At 31.9% G+C, this 21,822-nt stretch overlaps 5 protein-coding genes across 5 annotated transcripts; 3 read left to right on the top strand and 2 right to left on the bottom strand.

The window, feature by feature from the left end:
* The first annotated feature begins 1 nt into the window (after window position 1).
* LOC128398141 (palmitoyltransferase ZDHHC17-like) lies at window positions 2-2,574 on the top strand. The gene is made up of 7 exons (XM_053358971.1): window positions 2-628; window positions 707-995; window positions 1,077-1,308; window positions 1,425-1,787; window positions 1,862-2,010; window positions 2,079-2,176; window positions 2,245-2,574. The coding sequence occupies exons 1-7, from the start codon at window positions 165-167 to the stop codon at window positions 2,369-2,371; spliced, it is 1,722 nt and encodes a 573-aa protein (XP_053214946.1). The 5' UTR covers window positions 2-164; the 3' UTR covers window positions 2,372-2,574.
* Window positions 2,575-2,793: 219 nt separating this feature from the next.
* Window positions 2,794-5,669, bottom strand: LOC128398080 (probable RNA-binding protein 19). Its single transcript, XM_053358898.1, is given in 3 exon segments — window positions 2,794-4,397; window positions 4,400-5,402; window positions 5,484-5,669. Coding segments are annotated over 3 exon segments (2,541 nt in total). The 5' UTR covers window positions 5,541-5,669; the 3' UTR covers window positions 2,794-2,916.
* Window positions 5,670-5,787: 118 nt separating this feature from the next.
* Window positions 5,788-8,237, bottom strand: LOC128398116 (brahma-associated protein of 60 kDa-like). Its single transcript, XM_053358940.1, has 2 exons — window positions 6,188-8,237; window positions 5,788-6,118 (listed from the first exon to the last, which is right to left on the bottom strand). Exons 1-2 carry the CDS (start codon window positions 8,084-8,086, stop codon window positions 5,963-5,965), a joined length of 2,055 nt encoding a protein of 684 aa, XP_053214915.1. The 5' UTR covers window positions 8,087-8,237; the 3' UTR covers window positions 5,788-5,962.
* Window positions 8,238-8,741: 504 nt separating this feature from the next.
* LOC128385851 (transmembrane protein 151B-like) lies at window positions 8,742-19,418 on the top strand. Its single transcript, XM_053344781.1, has 8 exons — window positions 8,742-9,055; window positions 10,424-10,573; window positions 11,958-12,095; window positions 16,281-16,394; window positions 16,501-16,675; window positions 16,851-17,025; window positions 17,275-17,374; window positions 18,114-19,418. Exons 1-8 carry the CDS (start codon window positions 9,023-9,025, stop codon window positions 18,888-18,890), a joined length of 1,662 nt encoding a protein of 553 aa, XP_053200756.1. The 5' UTR covers window positions 8,742-9,022; the 3' UTR covers window positions 18,891-19,418.
* A 136-nt stretch (window positions 19,419-19,554) lies between these two features.
* LOC128385858 (uncharacterized) lies at window positions 19,555-21,792 on the top strand. Its single transcript, XM_053344791.1, has 2 exons — window positions 19,555-19,694; window positions 19,784-21,792. The coding sequence occupies exon 2, from the start codon at window positions 19,891-19,893 to the stop codon at window positions 21,520-21,522; it is 1,632 nt and encodes a 543-aa protein (XP_053200766.1). The 5' UTR covers window positions 19,555-19,694; window positions 19,784-19,890; the 3' UTR covers window positions 21,523-21,792.
* Window positions 21,793-21,822: the final 30 nt, after the last annotated feature.

Raw genomic sequence — 21,822 nt, forward strand, 5'->3', positions numbered from 1 at the left:
CATTTCAATTTTCATGTTTCCATTGTAATTGTGATTTACTCCCATCTGGTTGATTGTTTCCCCTTTTGATTGTGATTCTCTTTGACAACAATTAGTTAAAAGTTCAATGAAGAAATTACTACGATAATTGAATCTCTTATGATACCAGTTGATACAGTTGGACAATGGATGGTACAGATTCATCACCATCGTTGTTAATTTTTGAGGCAACACGTTATGGTGGTTATGATAAAGTTAAAGAGATAATTGAATCAGGATTTGACGTTAATCAACGAGATACTGAAAATGTTACCCTTCTTCATTGGGCAGCAATTAATAATAGGTCGGAGATTGTTAAATATTTAATATTGAAAGGGGCAGTGGTCGATGCTGTTGGAGGTGAAACCAAGTCAACTCCTCTTCATTGGGCCACCAGTGTAGGACATTTGAAAATGGTTGTGTTGCTCATGAAACATGGAGCTGATCCAACAATCATGGACTCAGAGGGTTTTAATTGTTTACATCTTGCCGCTCAATTCGGTAAAACTGGCATAGTTGCTTATCTTCTTGCTAAAGGAGTTGATATTAATGTGCCAGACGCATATTTCGGTCGAACCGCGTTAATGTGGGCTGCATTTCGAACCACAACGTAAGCTAACAATCAATTTTAATTTCTTTGCACTATTGACAAATTATCGTAATTAATCTGTTTTCTGCATCTTTACAGTCAAGATCCTACTAGATTACTAATAAATCTTGGGGCTAGTCTCAATATATGTGATATTAAAGAGAACAATACTGCTCTTCATCTTGCAATCTATTCGAGAAATAGTAATGCAGTTTCCAATCTAATTAACGCTGGAGCCAATGTTTTCATTCAAAATGTTCATGGTGATACACCTCAAGAAATGGCAAGACGATTAAATGTCACTTGGTTAGCGAAAAGGATTGAAGAGGCTGCAGATGAAAAGAAACTTCCTTCCAAATCTTGGTATATAAGATTGTACAAAGAAAAGGTTAATCGTAGTTTCAATTTCAACATTGATCAATTTTCGTATCATTTACTAATTATTGTCATTTCTATCTTCCTCTCACAGAAATACAAAAACTATGCACTCAGTAGTGTACCTTTTTTAATCTATTTCGCTTTGGGAACCATTTTAAATTCAGAGTTGATATATTTTTGGAAATCACTAATCTTTTTCAGTATGATCCTTATTACCTGCAAATTAAGTCATCACGATGATGTTTGTCACTATTGGCCCATCTCAATTTACCTTGCGACAAAATTCTGGTTATATATGACAATTATTTTTACTCTAATGTTTTGTAAGTTTTTTATTTCTCACCAAAACAATCAACTAATCTCACATTGGTGATCTGATATTGGAATTATTATTTTTTCCATTCTCTTTCACTCTCTCTTTTTCTCTCTCTATCAATAGATATGCCTCCCTGGTTACTGATATTATGTGTTGGCTTTTCTACCTTATTAGTCTATAGTTTTTATAAAACATGGAAAAGTGATCCTGGAATAATATCAAGTAATCGCGAGGAAAAATTTAAAACCATCATCGAATTGGCTGAAAGGAGTGACTTTGACTCTGCTTGGTATTGTTATACCTGTTTAGTTAAACGGCCTTTGAGATCTAAACATTGTACCTTTTGTAATGTTTGCGTCGCAAGATTTGATCATCATTGCCCTTGGGTCAAGAACTGTGTCGGTGCCGATAATCATAAATACTTTGTTTGGTATTTAATCTCCGTAGTGATTATGTGTGCTATTTTCATCTACTCATCAATCCTTTGTGAGTTTTTTTACACTCAAATATATTTCCAACCATTCTAATTGTTTGCTATTAAATTTCTTTCTCTTTCCTAGTTTGGGATTCCAACATTGATCAAGAGATCACCGGTTTATCTTATGCTGGTGAAATATTAAGAGCCAGTGGTTGGGTTATTCTTGGATTTTCCTTATCATTACTTCATTTCATTTGGGTTTCTAGTCTTCTATTTTGTCAATTATATCAAGTTAGTTAATTGCTCGCTAATTTTCTATTCAATCATCTAAATCAATCGTTTTACTTCAATTTATTTAGGTTTGTATTTTAGGTATGACTACAAACGAACGGATGAAATGCCATCGATATCATTATTTCATCAAAAGCCCTCAAGGAGATCCAATCAGTCCTTTCCAGTAAGTTAATTATCCAATTTAAAATTTAATTACATTCTAACAATTTTTTCTTTCTTTTTCCTTTTCAGCTATGGTATTACTCGTAACTTATTTGAATTCTGTGATTGGCATTGTATTACATCATTACGTACACCAAAGTTTGATTGGAAAAGCATATATACTCTTGATGATTTAAAAGAAATTAAATTGGTCTAAATTTTATTTTAATTTCAATAATCGTATTAACTTAAATTTAAACATTTCTTTTGAGATTCTCATTCCAAAAATTTACAACCAGAATGTTTCTTTTCCTCAATTCCTCTTGTAAATAAGCTAATTGAATTTACTCTAATATTTATAGTAACATTAAATTCAATTATGAAATTTTGTAATCACAAGATTCTCATGGAATCAATTAACTAATCGATTTCCAATCAATTCTCATTTACCATGATAATTTTACAACATTTTGTTTTTGCTTCCATTCACAATTATCTTACTAATCATCGAAAATGCAAATTGTCTTAATCAAAGATCAGTCAAATTGCTGAATTGTTTTAATTGAAAACGAAAATTTCTCATAAAAACTTTTGTCTCCCAAAAGTGACATGAAAATAAATCTTACAATTGATTCTAAATTGTTATTGTAGATTAATTTAACTTTATTACACAACAATTGAAACAAATAATTTAATTTCTCTGTTAATTGATGAAAAAATGGAATAGAAAAAAAAATTATAATCTTTTGTTACAATTTCTCTTCACATGTCGTCAAAATCATCGGCAAATTTTTTCTTCTTTGATTTATTCAAATCTTCCACTAGCGCTGATTTTTTAAATTGTTTAGCTGGTTCGGTGTCGATGAAGTATCGAACTCTTTTTGTGGCCGTTTCTAAGCTTTCGCTTTCTTTTCCGTCGTTCGCGTCGGGTGCAGCCCATTCCAAGACTAATCGACGTCCGAGTAAATGAGTGCTTAGACTTAACGCTTCGTAGGCGCGTTTAGCGTCTTCTTTGTTGACGAATTCTACGAAACCAAAACCTCTGTGAGTTCCTTCACCGGCCAGTCTTTTCGGAAGTCGAACAAATTTCAACTGTCCAAAAGCTTCGAAAAGTTGTTTAATGTCTTTAACAGTAGCTTCGAATGGAATATTTCGAATGGCTAATTTACTTCCCGTTTGTTCAGTGATCTTTGGCCTAGCCGCTCTTTCGGCTTTGATAACATCGGTCTTATCTTTCTGTACTCGTGATAATTGTAATTCAATTGCTCGATCATCCAAAACTGAACTTTGTAAAGATTTCATCGCTTTTTGAGCGGCTTTTCTTTCTTTAAATTGAATAAACCCATAACCCAGCGATTTTAATGTTCCATCGGACATTTTTTTCTTCGAAATAGTAACACTAGCGACTTTTCCACACTTGGAAAAGTGATCTGATATTCCTTCCTCGGTGGTTGCAAAGTTCAATCCTTTGATTAAAATGGTTGTTTCTGGTTCACAATCATCTTCGATTGCAACGGTTTGGTGATTTTGATCACTTTTCGATTCCGATTTTGACGATTCATCAGTTGGTTGGTCATTTTTTCCATTCGAATCTGTTGATTCTTTCTGATCAAATACATCAACCGGAGCCCATTCGAGGTATAATGGAGTTAATTTAAAATTAAGATAAGCTAATTTCTTGAACATCGCTCTCGCTTCCACTGGATTATCAGCTTCAACAATCGCTGTAACTGCTAACGGTGGTAAAATGAATCTTTTAATTGTCCCATAAGGTTCAAGAATCTCTCTGAGTTCATGAGCCTCGGTTTTGGCGGGGATGTTTTTAATGAGAAAAACAGTTTTACTTCGAGTGCTTTCCGAGTCACTGAAAGCGTCAAGTTTTACTCCATTTTCTTTCAAAAATCGAGCAGCTTCGTTGACGATTTGAGTTTCAGCCAAGGCCATTCGAACGATAATCGACTCTTCCTTTTTACCTTCCAAGAGTAATTGACTTTTATTCACATTGTAACGTTCACTTATCACTTCCGATATTGCGTTGGGATTGAGAAACAGTGAATTCCAATTATATCCTTTACCAGATTTCCTCCTATTTTCTAGTTCTTGTTGTTTTTTGTATGAACTTTTACCTTCTAAATTTGCTCCTCTTCCTTCAATTTTACTCTCACCCGGTATAATGTGAAGGGTTCGCCCTTGGAAAATGGTTCCATCTAATTCACTAAAAGCTTTGATTGCATGTTCGGGAAAACGAAAGTAACAAAACCGAAACCTTTGATTGTCTTGGTTTCAACGTCGATTGGTAAATGTACTTCAGCAATGTCTCCATATTGGGCGAATAACTTTTCCAGCTCTTCTTCTGTACATTTGTAGTATAAATTACGAACGAAAAGACGACCAGTGTCAACCAGAACATCTTCGGACACTTGTTTCTCAACTCGATCTTTAGGATTTTTCATCTTGGGTTCTTCCTTCATTTCTTCATTCTGACATTTACAAACATAAATCTGTTCACCCTCGAAAACATTTCGATCTTTACTTAAGGCCTTGTTCATCTCAGCCTCCGTTTCGAAGGATACAAACGCCATTCCTTTTGGATTACGAACAACTCGGACACTTTTTGGCTTCAAAGGTGCCATGAATTGTTTGATTACACTTTTCTTACACTTATTTTTGGGGAATCTTTTGATCTTTACAGTAAATTTGAAGGTTCCTTTGACACAAGGTTTAGTTTTTGTTTCCTTTTCCTTTTCCTCTTTTTTACTTTCTTTGTTTTCTTTAGACTTTTTCTTCTCCACCACTTTAGTATCATTAGTAGTTGGAACATCATCATTTTGCCAAACTTTCTGTTTCAACGAGCTGATATTCCTCTGAGTTTGTATGAACTCCAAGAATTCTGGATCTTTTTCAAGCTCATTAAATTCACTGACAATTGATTCTTTCTTTTCTTTTCCTTTAGAATCAAGAGATTTTTCATCTTCATCCACTGCCTCTTGTCCTTTGATTCCATCTTTCTTTTTACCTTTACCCTTTTCTTTTTGTCCATCACCAAGTTTCCGACAAAATTCAACACAAATTCTATTCTGGCCAATACAAGTATTATTCATCGCTTCTTTAACTCGTTCCGCTTCATCTTCACTCTTGTAACCAACGAAAGCGAAATTTCTGAATCTACCTCCCTGTTTGAACTTTAATTGTAAATCAGTAACTTCACAATCCTTGGAGAATAATTTCCTCAACTTATCCCCAGTTATCTAAAAAACAAGATGATAAAATAATTGAGATAAATAAAATCAACTATCGATATAAAAATCCTTTTAATCAAATATACTCACAGTATTTGGTAAATTTTTAACCACAAGTCGAGACGTTTTGTATTCAGTGGACGTCATCCTTTGAAAATATGAATCAGATTCTTAATTAAAACACAAAACAAAGAACAATTTAAGGAAAACACAATTAAAACAAATAGTTAAGAGAAACAAAAACAATCAAAACAAACACATTTCAAGAAAACATGTGAGTTTATTTTTAGAAAATTTTCTTTGTTTAGGCCAATAGATGTCGCTTTTTCGAATGAAAAAGTTTAATTTTCTGATTGAAAGTTGATTAGTTTGATATAAATTGGAAAATTCTTGATAATATAGTAATTACTTTAATCTTTTATTCACAAATATAAAATGGTGAAGTCACAATGAAACAAAGAAATGAAATGCTAATTTAAAAGATGATACAAGGTTTCAATTCTGATGAAGTGGTTATGTATAAATTATCTAATGAAGATGAAGCTTGTTTTTGTAATTAGTTAATGATGTTAAGCATTTCTTATTCCTAATGCTTGTTCAAGTTCAGCTCTTCTTAATTGAACTTTACCATAAAAGTAACGACAAACAGCTTCTTGTGTCCAGGGTTGGAAGAAAAAGTCTGATCGTCTCTCCTCTTCTGGATTACCAGCTTGATCAGTCATTGTCTATGATTAGAAAGATAATTGTAATTATTAGTTAGTTGGGTTGATTGATTGTGATTAGAGTAAACATACCTTGAGATCACGCATTTGAGAAAGTAACCATTTATGTATAAATTGTTGTGGATCTTTAGCAAATGACAAGAAAAATTCTCTATTTGTTTTCAATTGGTTAATTGTTTCCACCGTTTCATGAATCTTGTTGTCCAAATTTTGTATGTCTTGTTGATTGTGTGTGGAAACAATAAAATTATTCATTTGAACTTTCAACGGATCATCAACTTCCACATCAATATCGTAGCAAGAAGTTTTCTTGGTCTCTGGTCCTTCAACACTAATCAAATGATTGATAACAATTGGATCGGGAGGATGAAGAAGTGTATGTAATCGGGAAGGGATTTCGGCAAATTTCATTCTTGCACATTGAAATATTTGCTCTAAATATTTGTCACAATTGATAAACTCTCTTTCATGAGCATCTTGTAATTTATGCGTTTTAATGTACTGCCAAAGAGCATTTATGATAACTGGTCGTGTTTGTGTGTGAATACCCAGTAAACGGGCTAATCGAGGATCCAATCGAAATTGTAACGGTTGATAATCGAGAAGAAGTAAAATGGTACATCGAACATTCTTGTTGCCTGGTCTCTTAACTTGGAAACCATCGGTTTCCGTTGTGTTTGGTGTTCGATGCCATTCAACAAGATGATTATCTGGACCATAAAGATCTTTGTCCAATTCGATCACCAAAGATTTGAAGAAGGAGGAAAATTTCCTCTTGATTTTACTCTGATCTATTTTAGGAGTATTTTGATCATCCAACAATCGACCTTCAACTCTCAACTCCCATGAAGGAACATGTAACTCTTCCCCATTTCCATCTACTTCATGTTTACCGGGGAAAAAAGTATTTGAGATGAAAATTCGTAATTTACGTTTTAGTTTCATTGGTTTTTTCGAAGATTCAATTATCTCCAATCTTTTTCTCTTTAGATGAAAATCAAGCTTCTTCTCGAAACAAATTAAATCCATGTAAGCTTGTGATTCTGGAACTAAATCTCGTACTTTAGATTGTAAATTAACATCACCAAGTTTCTTTTTCTTTTTCATTGATGGTGTTGTTGTGGATGTTGATGCTGATGTCGTTGTTAATTGTCCTGCTATTTGTCCAGGTCCAAGTCCAGGTCCAGGTCCTGGTCCTGGTCCCATAACTCCAACAATTCCTCCTCCTCCTCCTCCTACTCCACCAACTATTCCACTAGAAACAATTCCTGGTGGAACCCCTACAACTCCACCACCAACTAATGATGGAGAAGGTGATGATGATGATGTTGATATTGACGATGATATTGTTGCAGATGGAACTGGAGATGAAGTCATCATGGTAGAGATTAATGGACGTTTCATTCCACCCACACCACCCACACCACCGACTCCAATTGGTCCTCCTTGTGGCATTCCTCCGACTCCCACTATTCCTACATTTCCTCCGGTATTACTTACACTTACAATTCCACCACTTGCAACACTACTCATACCGATATTGGAACTAACATTAACAAGACCTCCAACATTATTTGGAATATTTCCCACTCCTATTCCTACTCCTGGTCCAACATTTACTCCCTGTGGTGGTCCACCGAGTGACATGATACCACCGGATTGATGGTTACCAGGAGGCATCATAGGTCTTTGTTGTGATCCATGAGGTTGGAGTGGCTGTTGCTGTTGCTGCTGTTGTTGTAATTGTTGTTGTTGTTGCTGCTGTTGTGGCGGTGCCATTCTAGGATGACCTGGTGGTGGATGAGGTGGTCCACCATGGGGTGGAGGAGGCATCATAACATGATCAGGTGGTGGTTGTGAAGGTGGTAATCCTTGTCGAAATGATGTTACTGGTTGTCGCTGAGGAGAAACTGGTGGAGGAAAAGGAGGACCATGGGGAGGAGGCATTCGCATATTGTCATATTTATACATAATAGTTTTCTATTAAAACCCAAATAACACAAAAAATCAATCCTTAACTTGTGGAGATAAGCAATTATAAGAAGTGAATCAATCACTAATCACCATTTAAGAAGAAATCAAAATAATCAAAGTCAAACAAAAAATAATTCAAATCAATTATAAAAAACAAAAAGGGAAAAATTTTTCTAATTGACAAAAAAGCTTCTGCGCAGTCGCAGTTCATTCAAATAGCATAACCGCGTAGTTCAAACCTACGATTCCATCTAATTTATTGCAATTAAAACTTAATTAACTTTTGAGAATCACATCGAATCAATTAATCACAAAAATCAAAGCATCATATTCATTTCTAAAAGGACCATACTGATGCCAGTTCTATCCATCTCCTAATGAAATCATTTATGCAAGAAAATGAAACGAAACAAAAATTTTAATCGAAATTTAATTTTCCATTTGAATAAAATTAGGATTAAATGATTAACAATCAAATCATTATAATATTTTTATTAATTGTAAAGAATAAAAGTTTTCTCAGCAATTTAATGAGTTAAAATGAACAGACAATCAGTGAGACAATTTAGTCTTGCGTATTAAGTTAATATCGATTGGAATATTTTCTCACTTTTGTGATGAAATAAAAATTACATTTGATTGTTGGAGTTGATTGAGTTAACAACAACAACGAAAATAATCAAGAAAAAATTCATTAACTATGAAGAATAAGATAAACAATCAAAATGAACCGATTAACAGTTTTACCAACCATTATAAACTCACCGGATTGAAATTGCCAACAATTAACCACAATAATAATCTTAAAGTATGAAAAAAATAACGAAAATCAAATTGATCAAGTTAATTGGGAATAATTTTTATTTCTGATCCAGTTAATTGTGAAAGTTTTTTTTTCTTCCTCTAATTGTGATTAATTTCCAAAACAATAAAATGACAACCATTTTAGATGGGATTGTTGATGAGGTAAGTTTTAATTGCTAAATACTTGACACGATTAAGTTTTAATTTTATTGAAAGGAAAAGCAAATCAATCAAAAAACCAAGATCAAACATTTAATTGGTTAATTGTTAATGAGAATGAAAATTTCCTTAATCATATATTATACAAAAGAAGCTAAAAGTTTTCCCATTTTAAATTATTCATAAATTGTAACAATCCATTGGATGCTTTAATTAGCTAATAAAGTGATGCTAACTGTTAGTTTTAATCATTAATAAATTAAAGTAAATTGAGATTTCATAAGTATAATTAACTGATTAACTTTTAATGTATGAAATTAAACTGAAAGCAAATGATATTTTCATTGGAAAATCTTAATTGTCATGAAAGTAAATGTAAATCAATAGGAAACAGATTATGATTGATGGTGAAATGTTCAACATCAGTAATGGATAATTGTGATTTCTTTTGGTTAATTGTTGGTGTCAGAGAGACAAAATCCAATCAAAATCAAGATAATTAATCTTGTTGATGTGACAAAAAAATCTCTTCATTTCATTTTCCATGATAATCAAATAATTGCCAGAGATGGAGAGAGAGAGAGAGAGGAGGTCAAGAAGATGATGATGAAGATGATGAAGATAAAGATGATTATGATGAAATATGTTACCAGAAAAAAAGGATAAATGGAAGGATGAAAAAGATGAAGATAATGTTAAGCCCTTGGGGCATATTCATGCTCGAAGCTCAGTCCATTAAGTAACAATTTATTGATCATCTCATCTACCAAATCGCAAATGATAATCATCACAATGATAATATGAACAATTAAATATCTCGAACTGATGAAAATAATATGAAACTTTAGTCGATTGTCTCATAAAATTTAGCTCGTAGTTAATTTTAATTGATTAACTCTTGTGTAATCAATTTAAAAGCCTCCGAGCAAATTAAATATAAAAAACAATTGAGTTTTCTGAGTCTAAATTAAAGTTTATCCAAATTAAAATGAAAAAAAGAGACAATTATAATGTATATTTGTAATATAAGTTACGACTTGATGAAAGCTATTCAAACAATCAGATTATTAATTAAATTAACTTCTTCTACCCTGAGGGCGAAATTTGTTAATCATTAATAAAAGAAAAGCAATTAACCTTTTTGAAAGGTAAAGAAAATGAGAAAAACTTTTCAAACTTTTTTCTTCTTTCAAACTGATTTACAGTTCGAAGGAAATGAAAAAAGAAAACTAATCGAACCTTTTGATTGATTGTTCTAAACTTTATTTGGTTTATTCTTTTCTCTTTTTCTATCAATAATATACACGAATATTTATCTTCTATTGTCATCTTCATGCTCATCTTGTTTTCGAAATTTTCTCTCGATTTCAGCAAAAACCTTCACGTCAAAATCTTTTCGATTGCCTTCGAACTAATCTTCATCTAAAGTGCCTCGTTCTAACCTTCCTGATCTCTTCTGGACTGGTCACTATTCTTTGGTGTAAAATCGGTCAGATAACCCATTTAATCCTCAACATTCAGGTAAATCTAATCACAATTAACTCGAAACTCTATTTTAATCGATAAACAATCAATAGTTCCAGAGTATTTAGCCAGTTATTCAATTTTAAATCGAAAGTTTCAAGTGAAAAATACCAGAACATTTATTAGAAGTAAAGTTTTATTTTTCGAGTCTCGAATTTTTTTTTCGAACTTTTTTCTCTTGTTCTAAACTAAATTCTCAACAACAATTGTCATCATCATGTTTTCTTGTTTTTTTATTATTATTGTCAACTTTATTATCCCAGGTAATAGTCTCGAGTTAATATCATGTTATTATTGTTTTTCCGAGTGAAAAAAAAGTTTTTATCATCATTTAATTTTCCATGAAAATAAATGGAAACTGTAATTTCTTGAATCCGTTTTCCGACAGTTGATTATTTGATCGATTGTAATTTAATTACGACCATTAACCTTGCGCTTGTCAATCACAAAACCCAATCAAATTGAACTTGACAATGTCCAAGTTGACCTTAAACACGCTTAGAAGGCTAGATGATTAAGATTATATATTAACCATGAATTCAGAATTTAATCTAAATTTAATACATCTTGTAAATCGAGAAATTTAAATTTCTTGTGTAAATTACATCAGTTGAATCACAAATCTCCTTATGTTTATCATTACCATGAACCATGGATTGAATTGTCAATTTATTCAATGTTTGCTATTCAATTTTTCATCATAATGGTTACATGAAGATGAATTTAAGTTCACCAGAATTTATTCATATTAAGAAGCTGAAGAGGAGAAGATGAAGAATAAAAAAAAATTAAAATATCGTCAAAATTTTCAGAGGAAAAAAGTTCCATTAGATTTTCAGTAAGTGAACATTTTTCATGATGAAAAAAAAAGTCAACAGGGAGTGTGAAGGTTAAGACACATTAAGAAAATGATTCTGATGACAGAGAATGAGGAAGATTCATAATCATCCCATGCAAACTGAGGAGATAAAAGTTCATTGATAATGATAAATCATATTGAACTTGTTAGGTGAAAACTACTGAGAATTTGGATGAAAAAAAAAACAAAATTTCCGTTCAAAAACTGGAAAAAAAGTGAAAATCAATAATAATAAGCAAACTGTTCATTAGCCTGACAATTCAAATTGTGATTTCATGATGATTAAGCATCATCTTCATGGGGATAATATTTTTCAACATGGATAAACACTTAATCATCTCATGTTTCATTCATTATTATCATTAATTTGGTTCATCAATTAACAACGTTAATAATAATGAGCCAAGAAAAGTGAACATCAAAATTTGAATACAATTAACTATCAAGATGAAACAAAAACCAGTAACAATTAAATTAACCTTTTGGTATATTATCAATTAATCAACTGATTGTCAACAACAGTCTTTACAGATTAATGGTCAACGGAAAAGGACCAGTCCATGTGATGATGGTTATATTTACATTCCTATGGTTTTTGTGGTCATGTTATACTTTGCCTATTTGATTGAATGTTGGCATTCATCAACTCGATCACAATTAGTAAGTATTAGATTACAATTAACACCTTATAATCAAAAAAGGTAGAAACCTTGAGATAACAATCAATGAACCAGAATTAAACCAGAATCAAAGTTATCACAATCAAGAGCTAGAAATTGATTCACACTCAGTTATCACAATCGAGAGGATGTCAAGTTATTCTGGAGGAAAAAAAATCTTCCCCGGAAAATGTGATCATCATGATTTTTTTATCATCATCACCATCATTAAGATGTCATCCTTTTAGTATTTTCTCTCATCTTCATCATCCTCCCTTTTTATCATCCTCATCTTTATTTTCATCTTCATCCTTCCATACCAATGATAACTTAATGAGCCATCATTTATTGAGGCATAAATTATATATTTATTACCATAGTTTTCTGGTGACCTCAATTTTGTTTTCATTTTCGATTTTTTTTTTCTTCTCTATTTCCCTTATTATCTGCTCAGAATCTGCATCATGTTCATGATAATCATGATTCTCATCATCATAATCAACACTATGATAATCTGATAACTGTATGAATATATTTGATATCATTCAAGTTTCCATGATACAAAAACAATGCAATTAAAACTGTTACCGTTTAGATTTGATAGATGAGATTATTGATTAAGATGATAATGTTACATAAATAGATTCAATTGAAATAAGTTACGAAACAATTTCCATGATAATGATTAAAATTTTATCATAATCATTAGAATCAAGATTGATTGTTGACAATAAACTTGAAGGAAAAATAAAACTATAACAAGTTCAGTTTCATGGTGATATATTACAATCTCATTCGGTATATTGTACGAGGTGATGTTTTTATTTCTATTTTCATCTTTCCTCCTCCTACTCAACCTCCTCATCCTCATCCTCATCCTCATCATCATCCTCATCTTCATCTTCGTTTCCTCAAGAAAAATGAACACGACCAAACCCCTGAAAGTATATAAGGTTTGGTATTTATACTAAAGCTTAAGCCTACGAATCGATTGGATCAATAAGCTGAAAACACTTTGATCCTTAACAATTATAATGAAATAAACAGGGTGATTCAGATCACAGTCACGTTTTTACATCTAAATTAATAATATCATGAAATATTGATGATGGAATTGAAACTCTCATCTTGATAATAATAATAACTTTTTTCTTTTACTTTGTTCTAATACAAGAAAGTTTGAAGGAAAAAAAAATCTAATCAACTTTTTGTTTTTGTTTCATTCGATGAAAATTTTCAAGAAATGATAACCATAACATTATTCATTCATTCATTTTTGATACAATTATCATCATGTATCATGATTATCATGATGATAACAATTTTCCATTTAGTTGTAGAAACAACATTCAAAAAGTATTATTATTACACATTCATTGGATTCATTATATTACTCAGATGGAGAGAGGGAAAAAAGTTATCATCATTTACACTTCCAAAGAAATTGCTCCCTTCTTGATCTCCTTTTTCTTTGTTTATCTTTTTCATTCTTCTTCTTTTCATGATGATGAGCTTTTTGATGATATGAAGCATGCTAAGTATTCAGAATGAAGATGGAGAGGGAGATAGAGAGAAGATAAATGAAAACAAAGGAGGAAAAGTAGGTGGAGGCGGAAGAAGATGAAGAAGAGAGAAACAAAAAAAAACCTTCTATTTGCAAAGATGATAAGAAGATGAAGATTCTATCATGATTATGATGATGATGATGATCTTTATCGTCTTATTCTGATTCTCGAAACGAGTGAACCCTTGAAAAGTGACTGAATCGAGAAAAACAGAAACCCTAAAGCTTTTTGAATATAATCTTTCTCTCTCTCTCTCTTTCATCATTTGTCATCATCAGAACAGAAATATTATTCTTTTATGATGTTTATCATCATTTTTATCTTTCACATGATAGAATGAAGCAAAAAAATTCTGTAAAATTCTGTAATATATAAAAGAAATGCTATTCGATAAAAAAGAATTGAAGTCAAACCATAAGAAGAAAAATATTACATTTACTTTTTTTTCTCTCTATTTGGTTGTTCCTATTCCTCCTCTTCCTTTGACTATTTATTTTACTTTTTATCATTCTCATCATTGGAAAACATTGAAGCTACTCAACTACTCTCTCTCTCTCTCTCTCTCCATCCCCAGCATCCCAACTTCCCTGAAATTTTATCATTTCCGACTCAGAATCATCTCATAGTAAAAGTCACTCCCAGTTTCTTATCGTCATGTTAACAATGATAATATAACAACAACAATGTTTAAGACATCAACAGAAATAGATAAACATATATAAAAATATTTCCATCAGACATTTCTAGGTCATTTCATTTTCCATGCTCATGTATCACCCTCACTACCACCACCCACTCCCTCATCCTCCCATCATCATTATCTTCATCATTATCTTCATCTCTCTCACTCTCTTTATCGAAAAACTTTTTTTTCAATTTATCTCATGAACGAGAAAAATAAACTCAACTTTCCATTAACTTTTCTCCTTGTTATTAATACTTAAGGTAATTAAATATTAATCATCGAGCTAATTGTAATTAAATTTTCTTCAAAATGATTAACAGCCATGAATTCATGATTAACCTTTATTTTCATGGTAAACATTTGTCTGGATAACAATTGCTTTTAAATCAACTGATTATCTTGAGTTTTATTATATAAAAATATGAAAAAGTAAAATAATGTAACACAATTAAGTTTAATTTGGTTTTTTTTTCATTGTTTATTGTTGTTATTTAGACAGCAATTAATCAAGTGTCTGATTACAGTTTCGTAGTTAATTATAGTTAAACTAATTAACTTAATTAGGAGAAGATTAAGTTTCAAATGGTTTGATTTTATCTGTTCTGTTTATCGTTGAAAGAAAAGTTTTTTTCCCCTGGATTTGTCAATTTATATTCCAATGTGATAACTTTCATGATAATGTAATCAAGTAACTGTTTATATTATCAGTTGATTGAACATTGATTTTAAACTGAAGATAATCAACTATTGGAAACTCAGAAAACTTTGTTACCTGAAGAAGGTGGAAAAAGTTTCAGGGGGAAAAAGATATTCCATTTTCTTTTGGTTCTCCTAAGCGATTGTGAACATTTCGAGGACTGACCAAGAATCTTTTTACTCTTCTTCTCATGATGATCATGATGATGACCTTTTATCTGGGTCAGTACAGAAGTAGTAACATTGATTGACCATCATCATCATCATCATCATGAAATGTTTCCGTAAACAAGAATCTCGTGAAAAGCATTACCAATGAGAATTGTTTAGATTTCGATTCTTTTTTTTTGTTCGAATTTTTTGGTTCCTATGATTATTTTCCCTCTATTCTTCATTTCAGTAGATATTCAAGTTGCAACAATCAACCAACCATGAAGTAATGATGTTCATGATGATTGGGAAACAAAAACATGAACAACAACTCAACTTATTCCTGAACAATTTCCAACCCAAGACGAAACATTGATAAACTTTCATTTTCTATTTAGTTATATTTCACCAATTCTCCTTTTTTGGAACATTATTTGCTACTTAGATATTATTTCCTTTTCTTATTATTATTACCCTGAAATCAGACAGAATAAAGAAAAATAGGAAAAAGAGAGAGAGAAAAAAAATGAATCAAGAATCTGAATCTGAATCCGAATCTGAATTAGAATTACGATTCATGAGGACGAGATGTAATTCTTTAGGTTTAAGATAAACCCATTATTCAATGTCTCTTTATTTACTATTAGAACATGATAAATATTCAATTCTTTAATTCTCAGTAGGGATTCTCTATATAAATATTATCTCTTAAATTCTGGAATCATTATCATGATAATGGAAGAAAAAATAAAAATATTCTTCCAATGAAATATTATCCACTCCAAGTATCAGATTCTTTCAACATAAATGAATACAAAGTGAACACTTTTCCATTTGGCTAATTGTCAATAATCAAATTGGTTGGTTGATCCAATTTCTTTTACTTTCTTAATTTAGATTAAATTGTTACCAATGTTAAATTGTATTCGTTTTAATGGAAATAATTGTTTCCAATCCTCCGATTACAAAGAGAAATAATTTTTCTCAACTTTGGTTAACTGTTTCTGACTCTTTGTTTCGAGCGGTTTGATTTTGGTTCTAATTGTGTTACCAATTAATTGTGATTGATTAATGTGATTTTTAATTAAAGGTCTACAGTGTGGATGCCAAAACGGTGGACAATTATATCCAGCAAATGAAAGAATCCCAACCAATCATATGGTGGAAGGCAGTTTGTTACCATTACATAAGAAGGTCGCGAACAGTAAGTTAAGCCTGGATGTTGATGTTTCGCTTTTGTTTTTCTAGTAATTAAATTTAATCCAATTGTTTTATTTTTGCTCATTTATCTTGATTCGTTTTGATTACAGTTAACTCGTTATCGTAATGGTGAAGCTTCAACAACAACCCAAATCTATTACGAACGGATTAATACTCACATTGCTGGAAGTTGTTTCTCTTATGTTGAATGTGGTTACAAAGATGTTTCCAAAATTCTGATTGATTTAGATAAACATCCATCGACAAGAATTAAATTTACCAAAGGTGAGTGATTAACAACAATTTAGACCATTTATCCATCATTCCAATGTTTATCTACAATCAGTTTTCGGTGTAATTCCAATGTTATCTTCTTATTTTCTTGTTCTCCATGATTTTCGTTTTCTTTTTTTCTTCTTCTTCATGGTTTTCTATTATCTCTCTCTCTCTTTGGATTAAGGATTTGCCTTTGCTACCATTGAAGCTGCCAATGAATTTGAATCTCAACGGAATCGATTTTTCCATGAATGTGAAAGACATGATGATTATCTTGAAATGAGGGAAGGTCTCGACTTAATTGGAACGAGTTTTCAAGAATACATGATCTCCTCTGCTGATCAATCGCTTGTGCCTTGGTTAGTATCAACATTTCATTTGCTCTTCTTTAATTAATCATCGTTTTCCTTTCCATTTTAATTCATCTTCTTCTTTTCCCTTGATCTGATTTATTTCATTTTCTCTCTTTGGTTTGTTATTGTTTTTATCTATTCACACATCAGATGAAAAGAACAATAAACAAAAAGGAAAACATTGATTTCATCTTCTTTCTCTTGGTCCTTTGTTTTTACCGTTACAATTGATCTTCTTTTTTGGTTCTCTTTCAGGTATTTTTCTCACTTAGCGTTCTGGTTATTCTCATTCGCTCTCCTTTCTTGGCCAATTCGAATCGCAATTGAACTTAAAACATCTCATGTTAACTATCAGGTGAACTGTTTGATTAATAATCTCCATCTAATGTTGATCAATCATTTTCATTGAAATTCTTTTCCATGGGAACATCAGATTAATCCGAATGTCTCTTTTTCCTTCATTCTTTCCATGTGTCTAAACCTTTGATTGTGATTAATGTTCATTGCTATTCAAATTAGCAGATTACTTGATTCTGTTGATAATCTAGCAAATAACAAATGTTTCCTTGTTTCCAGTTTAATTGTTACAATTTATCCATGTAGATATTACTTTATCCTGATTAGAATTTCTAATCTAATTCTTTACTTTTGCTAATCTTTTCATTTTTTTTCTTCTTCCAAGTTTATTTTTCCATTTTAATTGAATTAACTCTTCTCCATCAACCTAATTAATCCTTTATATGATTAGATGAAAATAGTAAATCAACAAATATGATCTTTAAGGTTCGAGTTTTGATTATTTGAACAATCTTCTTGTTCATTTTTCTCTGTTTTCTTTTGCCTGATTTGTTTCCTTTTTCTGGTTCTCTGATCTTCTCGAATCTGGTCCTTCAAACTTAATCTAATTTCTTTCCTCTAATGATTATCGTTACTTGGCTGGATTAAAATTAAATTGTTTGATCTAATTTAGTTTATATTCTATCCTCTTATGTGTAATTCCAAAGCTAATTAGTGTTTTTCTCTCTCTCTCTTTCTCTTGTATATAATTTACTTTTCTTTTCCATTTCCATTTCCATTTCATTTTCGTTCATCAGGTTACCAAATTATTTGGTGTAAATCAATTAAATTCACAATCAGGTTACAATCGTATTGGTAATTTGGGAAGTATTGATTCATTCGAGTTGGTCAACAATTGTACACTTGCACCAAGCTATTCGGAAGCATTACTAATTTGTAATGTAAACAATAACAATACCACCAATATAAACAATCAACCAGGTAATTTAGTTGCAACTACAACCAATCAAACAACAACAGGAACAACAATTGAAGATCAACCAAAGGTCTCTGGTGATACAACGTCCATACAAATGTCACAATCAAATAACATTATTGTTCAATCATGTAGTCGTACCTCCTTAATTAATGGTCAATTTGTTTACCTGCCTCGTCCATTGGGCCATGGACAAGCTAATATTGTCCATTTAGATGACCCATCGTCAGCAAATTGTTTAATATCAACCTCATCAAGCTTATATTGTGAGACAAGTTCCAATGATAGCAATAATAATCATGATAATCATGATAATGATAATACTCATTCTTATAATTATCTCATCAATCCGCCCACTTATCAAGAAGCAATTACTGAATGTCGACCATTATTATTAACAACCACAATTAGGCCATTACATCGTTCAATTACTGTTGATCGTGATTTCTTTCATCGTCTAAGTAATCAGATTAGACAACCTTGTCGTAGTTTAACCAATTTCATTGGGTTTATTAACAATAATAACAACAATCAACGATCAACAATTTCGGTTAATAACTTGACACTTAATGAACAAGTTACTCTTGTTGACTTATAATGAAGAGACTCACAAATGATTATCATCATTAATTGATTATTATTATTCTTGAACAATCAACTTTAATTACGGACACACATTCACACCCTGTGATTGCCAATATAACAAAAACACAATTAAATGTGATCTTTTCTTTGATTAACTTATTATTAACTTGATTAAGAATCAAAACTTGTCTAATTGTTAATGAGAAAGAAAAATCAATCGCTACAATAATTAAGCTGATAAATTTTATTATTATTTAAATGAATTTCCATTTTGTGATTAAAACAATTTAATAATTTAAATTCTATTTAATTAAATTGTTCAATTAAAATGAAGAAAAAATTATTTTCACTCTTCCAACAATCAACCAAACAATTTATTCCCATTACTTTGTTAATAAAATTCGTTAGCAACAATTTGAAAATTGTTTCTTCTTCTCATTTACGTAATCATTTCCTTAATTAGAATAATCAAATTAACTAATCACTTATCTGATGGAAACATTTGATTTGATTAAAGAAGAAAAGAATTAAAAAAAAAATTCGAATTGAAAAAAAATCTCTTTGTTTACCATTGGAAGATTTGCTTTTCCTCTTGTCTCCCAAGAGAAATGAATGTTGACCAAATTGAAGAGAATTAATTTTAACCAATCATCTTAATTGTGACACAAGTGAATTTAACTAATTGGTCAACAGTTACAAAGTGAACACTGATTGGAAGAAGCAACAATTAACCAAAGGAAAAGATTCTAATCCAAATTGTATATAAACTGTTTTCTTTTCTCAGTTGATCATCAGTTCTTTGTGAAACATCAACAAGGTGAGTTGATCTAATTACTAATAAGAAAATTTTTTGAGTTAATTGTTTATACTAATTGAATATTTGTTTTCTTTTTCCATTCTCTTCAGGTTATCCCTTTTATTTGGCGAGGAAAAAAATCTCCTTCATTTTTACTTAATTTTTGTGGTTTTTTGTTTGTTTTCTACTCTACCAAGAATCAATTATCTCCATCAACATGATTGTGTTTACAAGTTTAGTAATTACCTTGTCCATCTTATCAACTGCCTCTGGTACCGGTGACCTATTGAATTTGGCTCTTGGAGTTACCCCCGATCCTGTCGTCCTTCCCAATGTTGTTCCTGGTGCTTCCTTGGACCTTTCATCCTCCGATGCCGCTGCTCCTCCCAAGGCTGAGTCTCTATTGGACAAATTAACGGCACCATTTGCCTTTCTTCAGGGTGGATTACCTTGTCTTGGACAAACAAGTCTTAAGGCCGGTAATTGTAAAGATTTTGATGAATGTGCCGCCAAGGGTGGATTCGGTGATGGTAAAAGTCTATGTATCGGTCAAGCCGTTTGCTGTGTTAAGCCCGTCAAGTGTGGGGAAATTTCCCTCCTTAACAACACGATTCTCGCTAATCCCGGTTTCCCTGGTGCTACCGTTCAAACTGGTTCATGTGTTGTTAAATTGATTAAACCCATTGGTATTTCTCATATTAAATTGTTGATTGAAGATCTCGAATTGGCTCAACCTGATAAACTCACTGGTAAATGTGAGAACGATGCTCTTTCCGTATCCGGTGGTGTCCTTCCTGGCTTTGGAATCAATAAAATTTGTGGCCTCAACTCCAAGACTCACATTTACATTCCCACCGTGATTGAATTGTCTGACATCTTTATCAAGATCGATTTAGCTGATGATGGTTCAATTAAAAGACGTTGGTTGATTCGAGCTGAAATGATTGAGTTTAAAAGCCCCGAGAAACCACCAGTTGGATGTGCTCAATATTATCGAGAAGAAGCTGGACTTATTACAAGTTTAAACTTCGATTTAATAAATAAAACTGGTCTTGGTAATATCGATGGTCTTAAGTATGGAATATGTTTTGGCAATTTACACGGAGGTTGTACCATTAAACTCAAGCCAATCTTTTTCAATCTCGGTGGAAAAATCTCAAGTCACACCCTGGAATCAGCTCCATCAAGAGTTTCCCGCGCTGCTCCTTTCGTTTACCGACCAAACACTTATTCGAATCGTCCAAGTAACAACAGATACTTCACTACTTCTGGATTACACGCTCCATCCAATGTACCTGCATCGTACTTGAAGGCTTATTCAAACGCTCAAAAATTCAGGCCACAAGGAGCATACACACCATACAGATATCGTCTTCCTGTTTACCACCGTCCATCTCTCGTTGAGGCTCAACGTTACCCATATTCACCCTTCTTGGTTAAACTTCCGTATGGTGCAGTCTCACCCTTCATGAACCGACCGTTGGCATTTTACCCTAACATGTTCACTGGCCAGTACAATGCACCAATGAAAAAGCCCGATGTTGACATCGCTAAATTGGAAGGCAAATTAGATGATAAATTAGATGATAAATTAGATAAATTGCAAGGATTAGGCGATAAATTAGGTCTTAACCCGTCCGCTGAACTTTCCCTCCCTGCATCTTGCCCTGATCAAGACACTGTTGTCTTCCCAATTCCCGATGATGGTACCAGTCCAATTCACTGTGGTGATGAATTCCACTTTGGCGGTGAACTTGTTTCCTCGTTTTCTCCTTTCATGATAACCGTTTTCAACAAAGGACTTCACCATGGTAAAGGATTTGCTGTCACTTACAAAGTACAGTGTTAATTATGAGAAAATCTTATTCTAATTGTAAATTTTTGCACCACTAATTTTTGTTATTACACTTGTTGTTTTTAAATCTTTTCCCAATCATATTTTTTTTCACAATTGATTTTAGCCTCTTATACAACCTTGCTTATTTCGAGCATAGTTAACCTTTTTTGATTTTAATTCACTCATTTGAAAACAAAAACCAATCAATCTATGTACATATTGAAAAAAAAAGGATCTAAAAGAAATTAAATATTCCGAAGGAGTTAAAATATATAATCAAAAGTTTGTTTAAATTAACGCGAAATCAAATCA

Source organism: Panonychus citri, unplaced genomic scaffold (genome assembly GCF_014898815.1).
Source record: "Panonychus citri isolate SS breed McGregor unplaced genomic scaffold, ASM1489881v1 Contig00001, whole genome shotgun sequence".
Taxonomy (NCBI): Eukaryota; Metazoa; Arthropoda; class Arachnida; order Trombidiformes; family Tetranychidae; genus Panonychus; species Panonychus citri.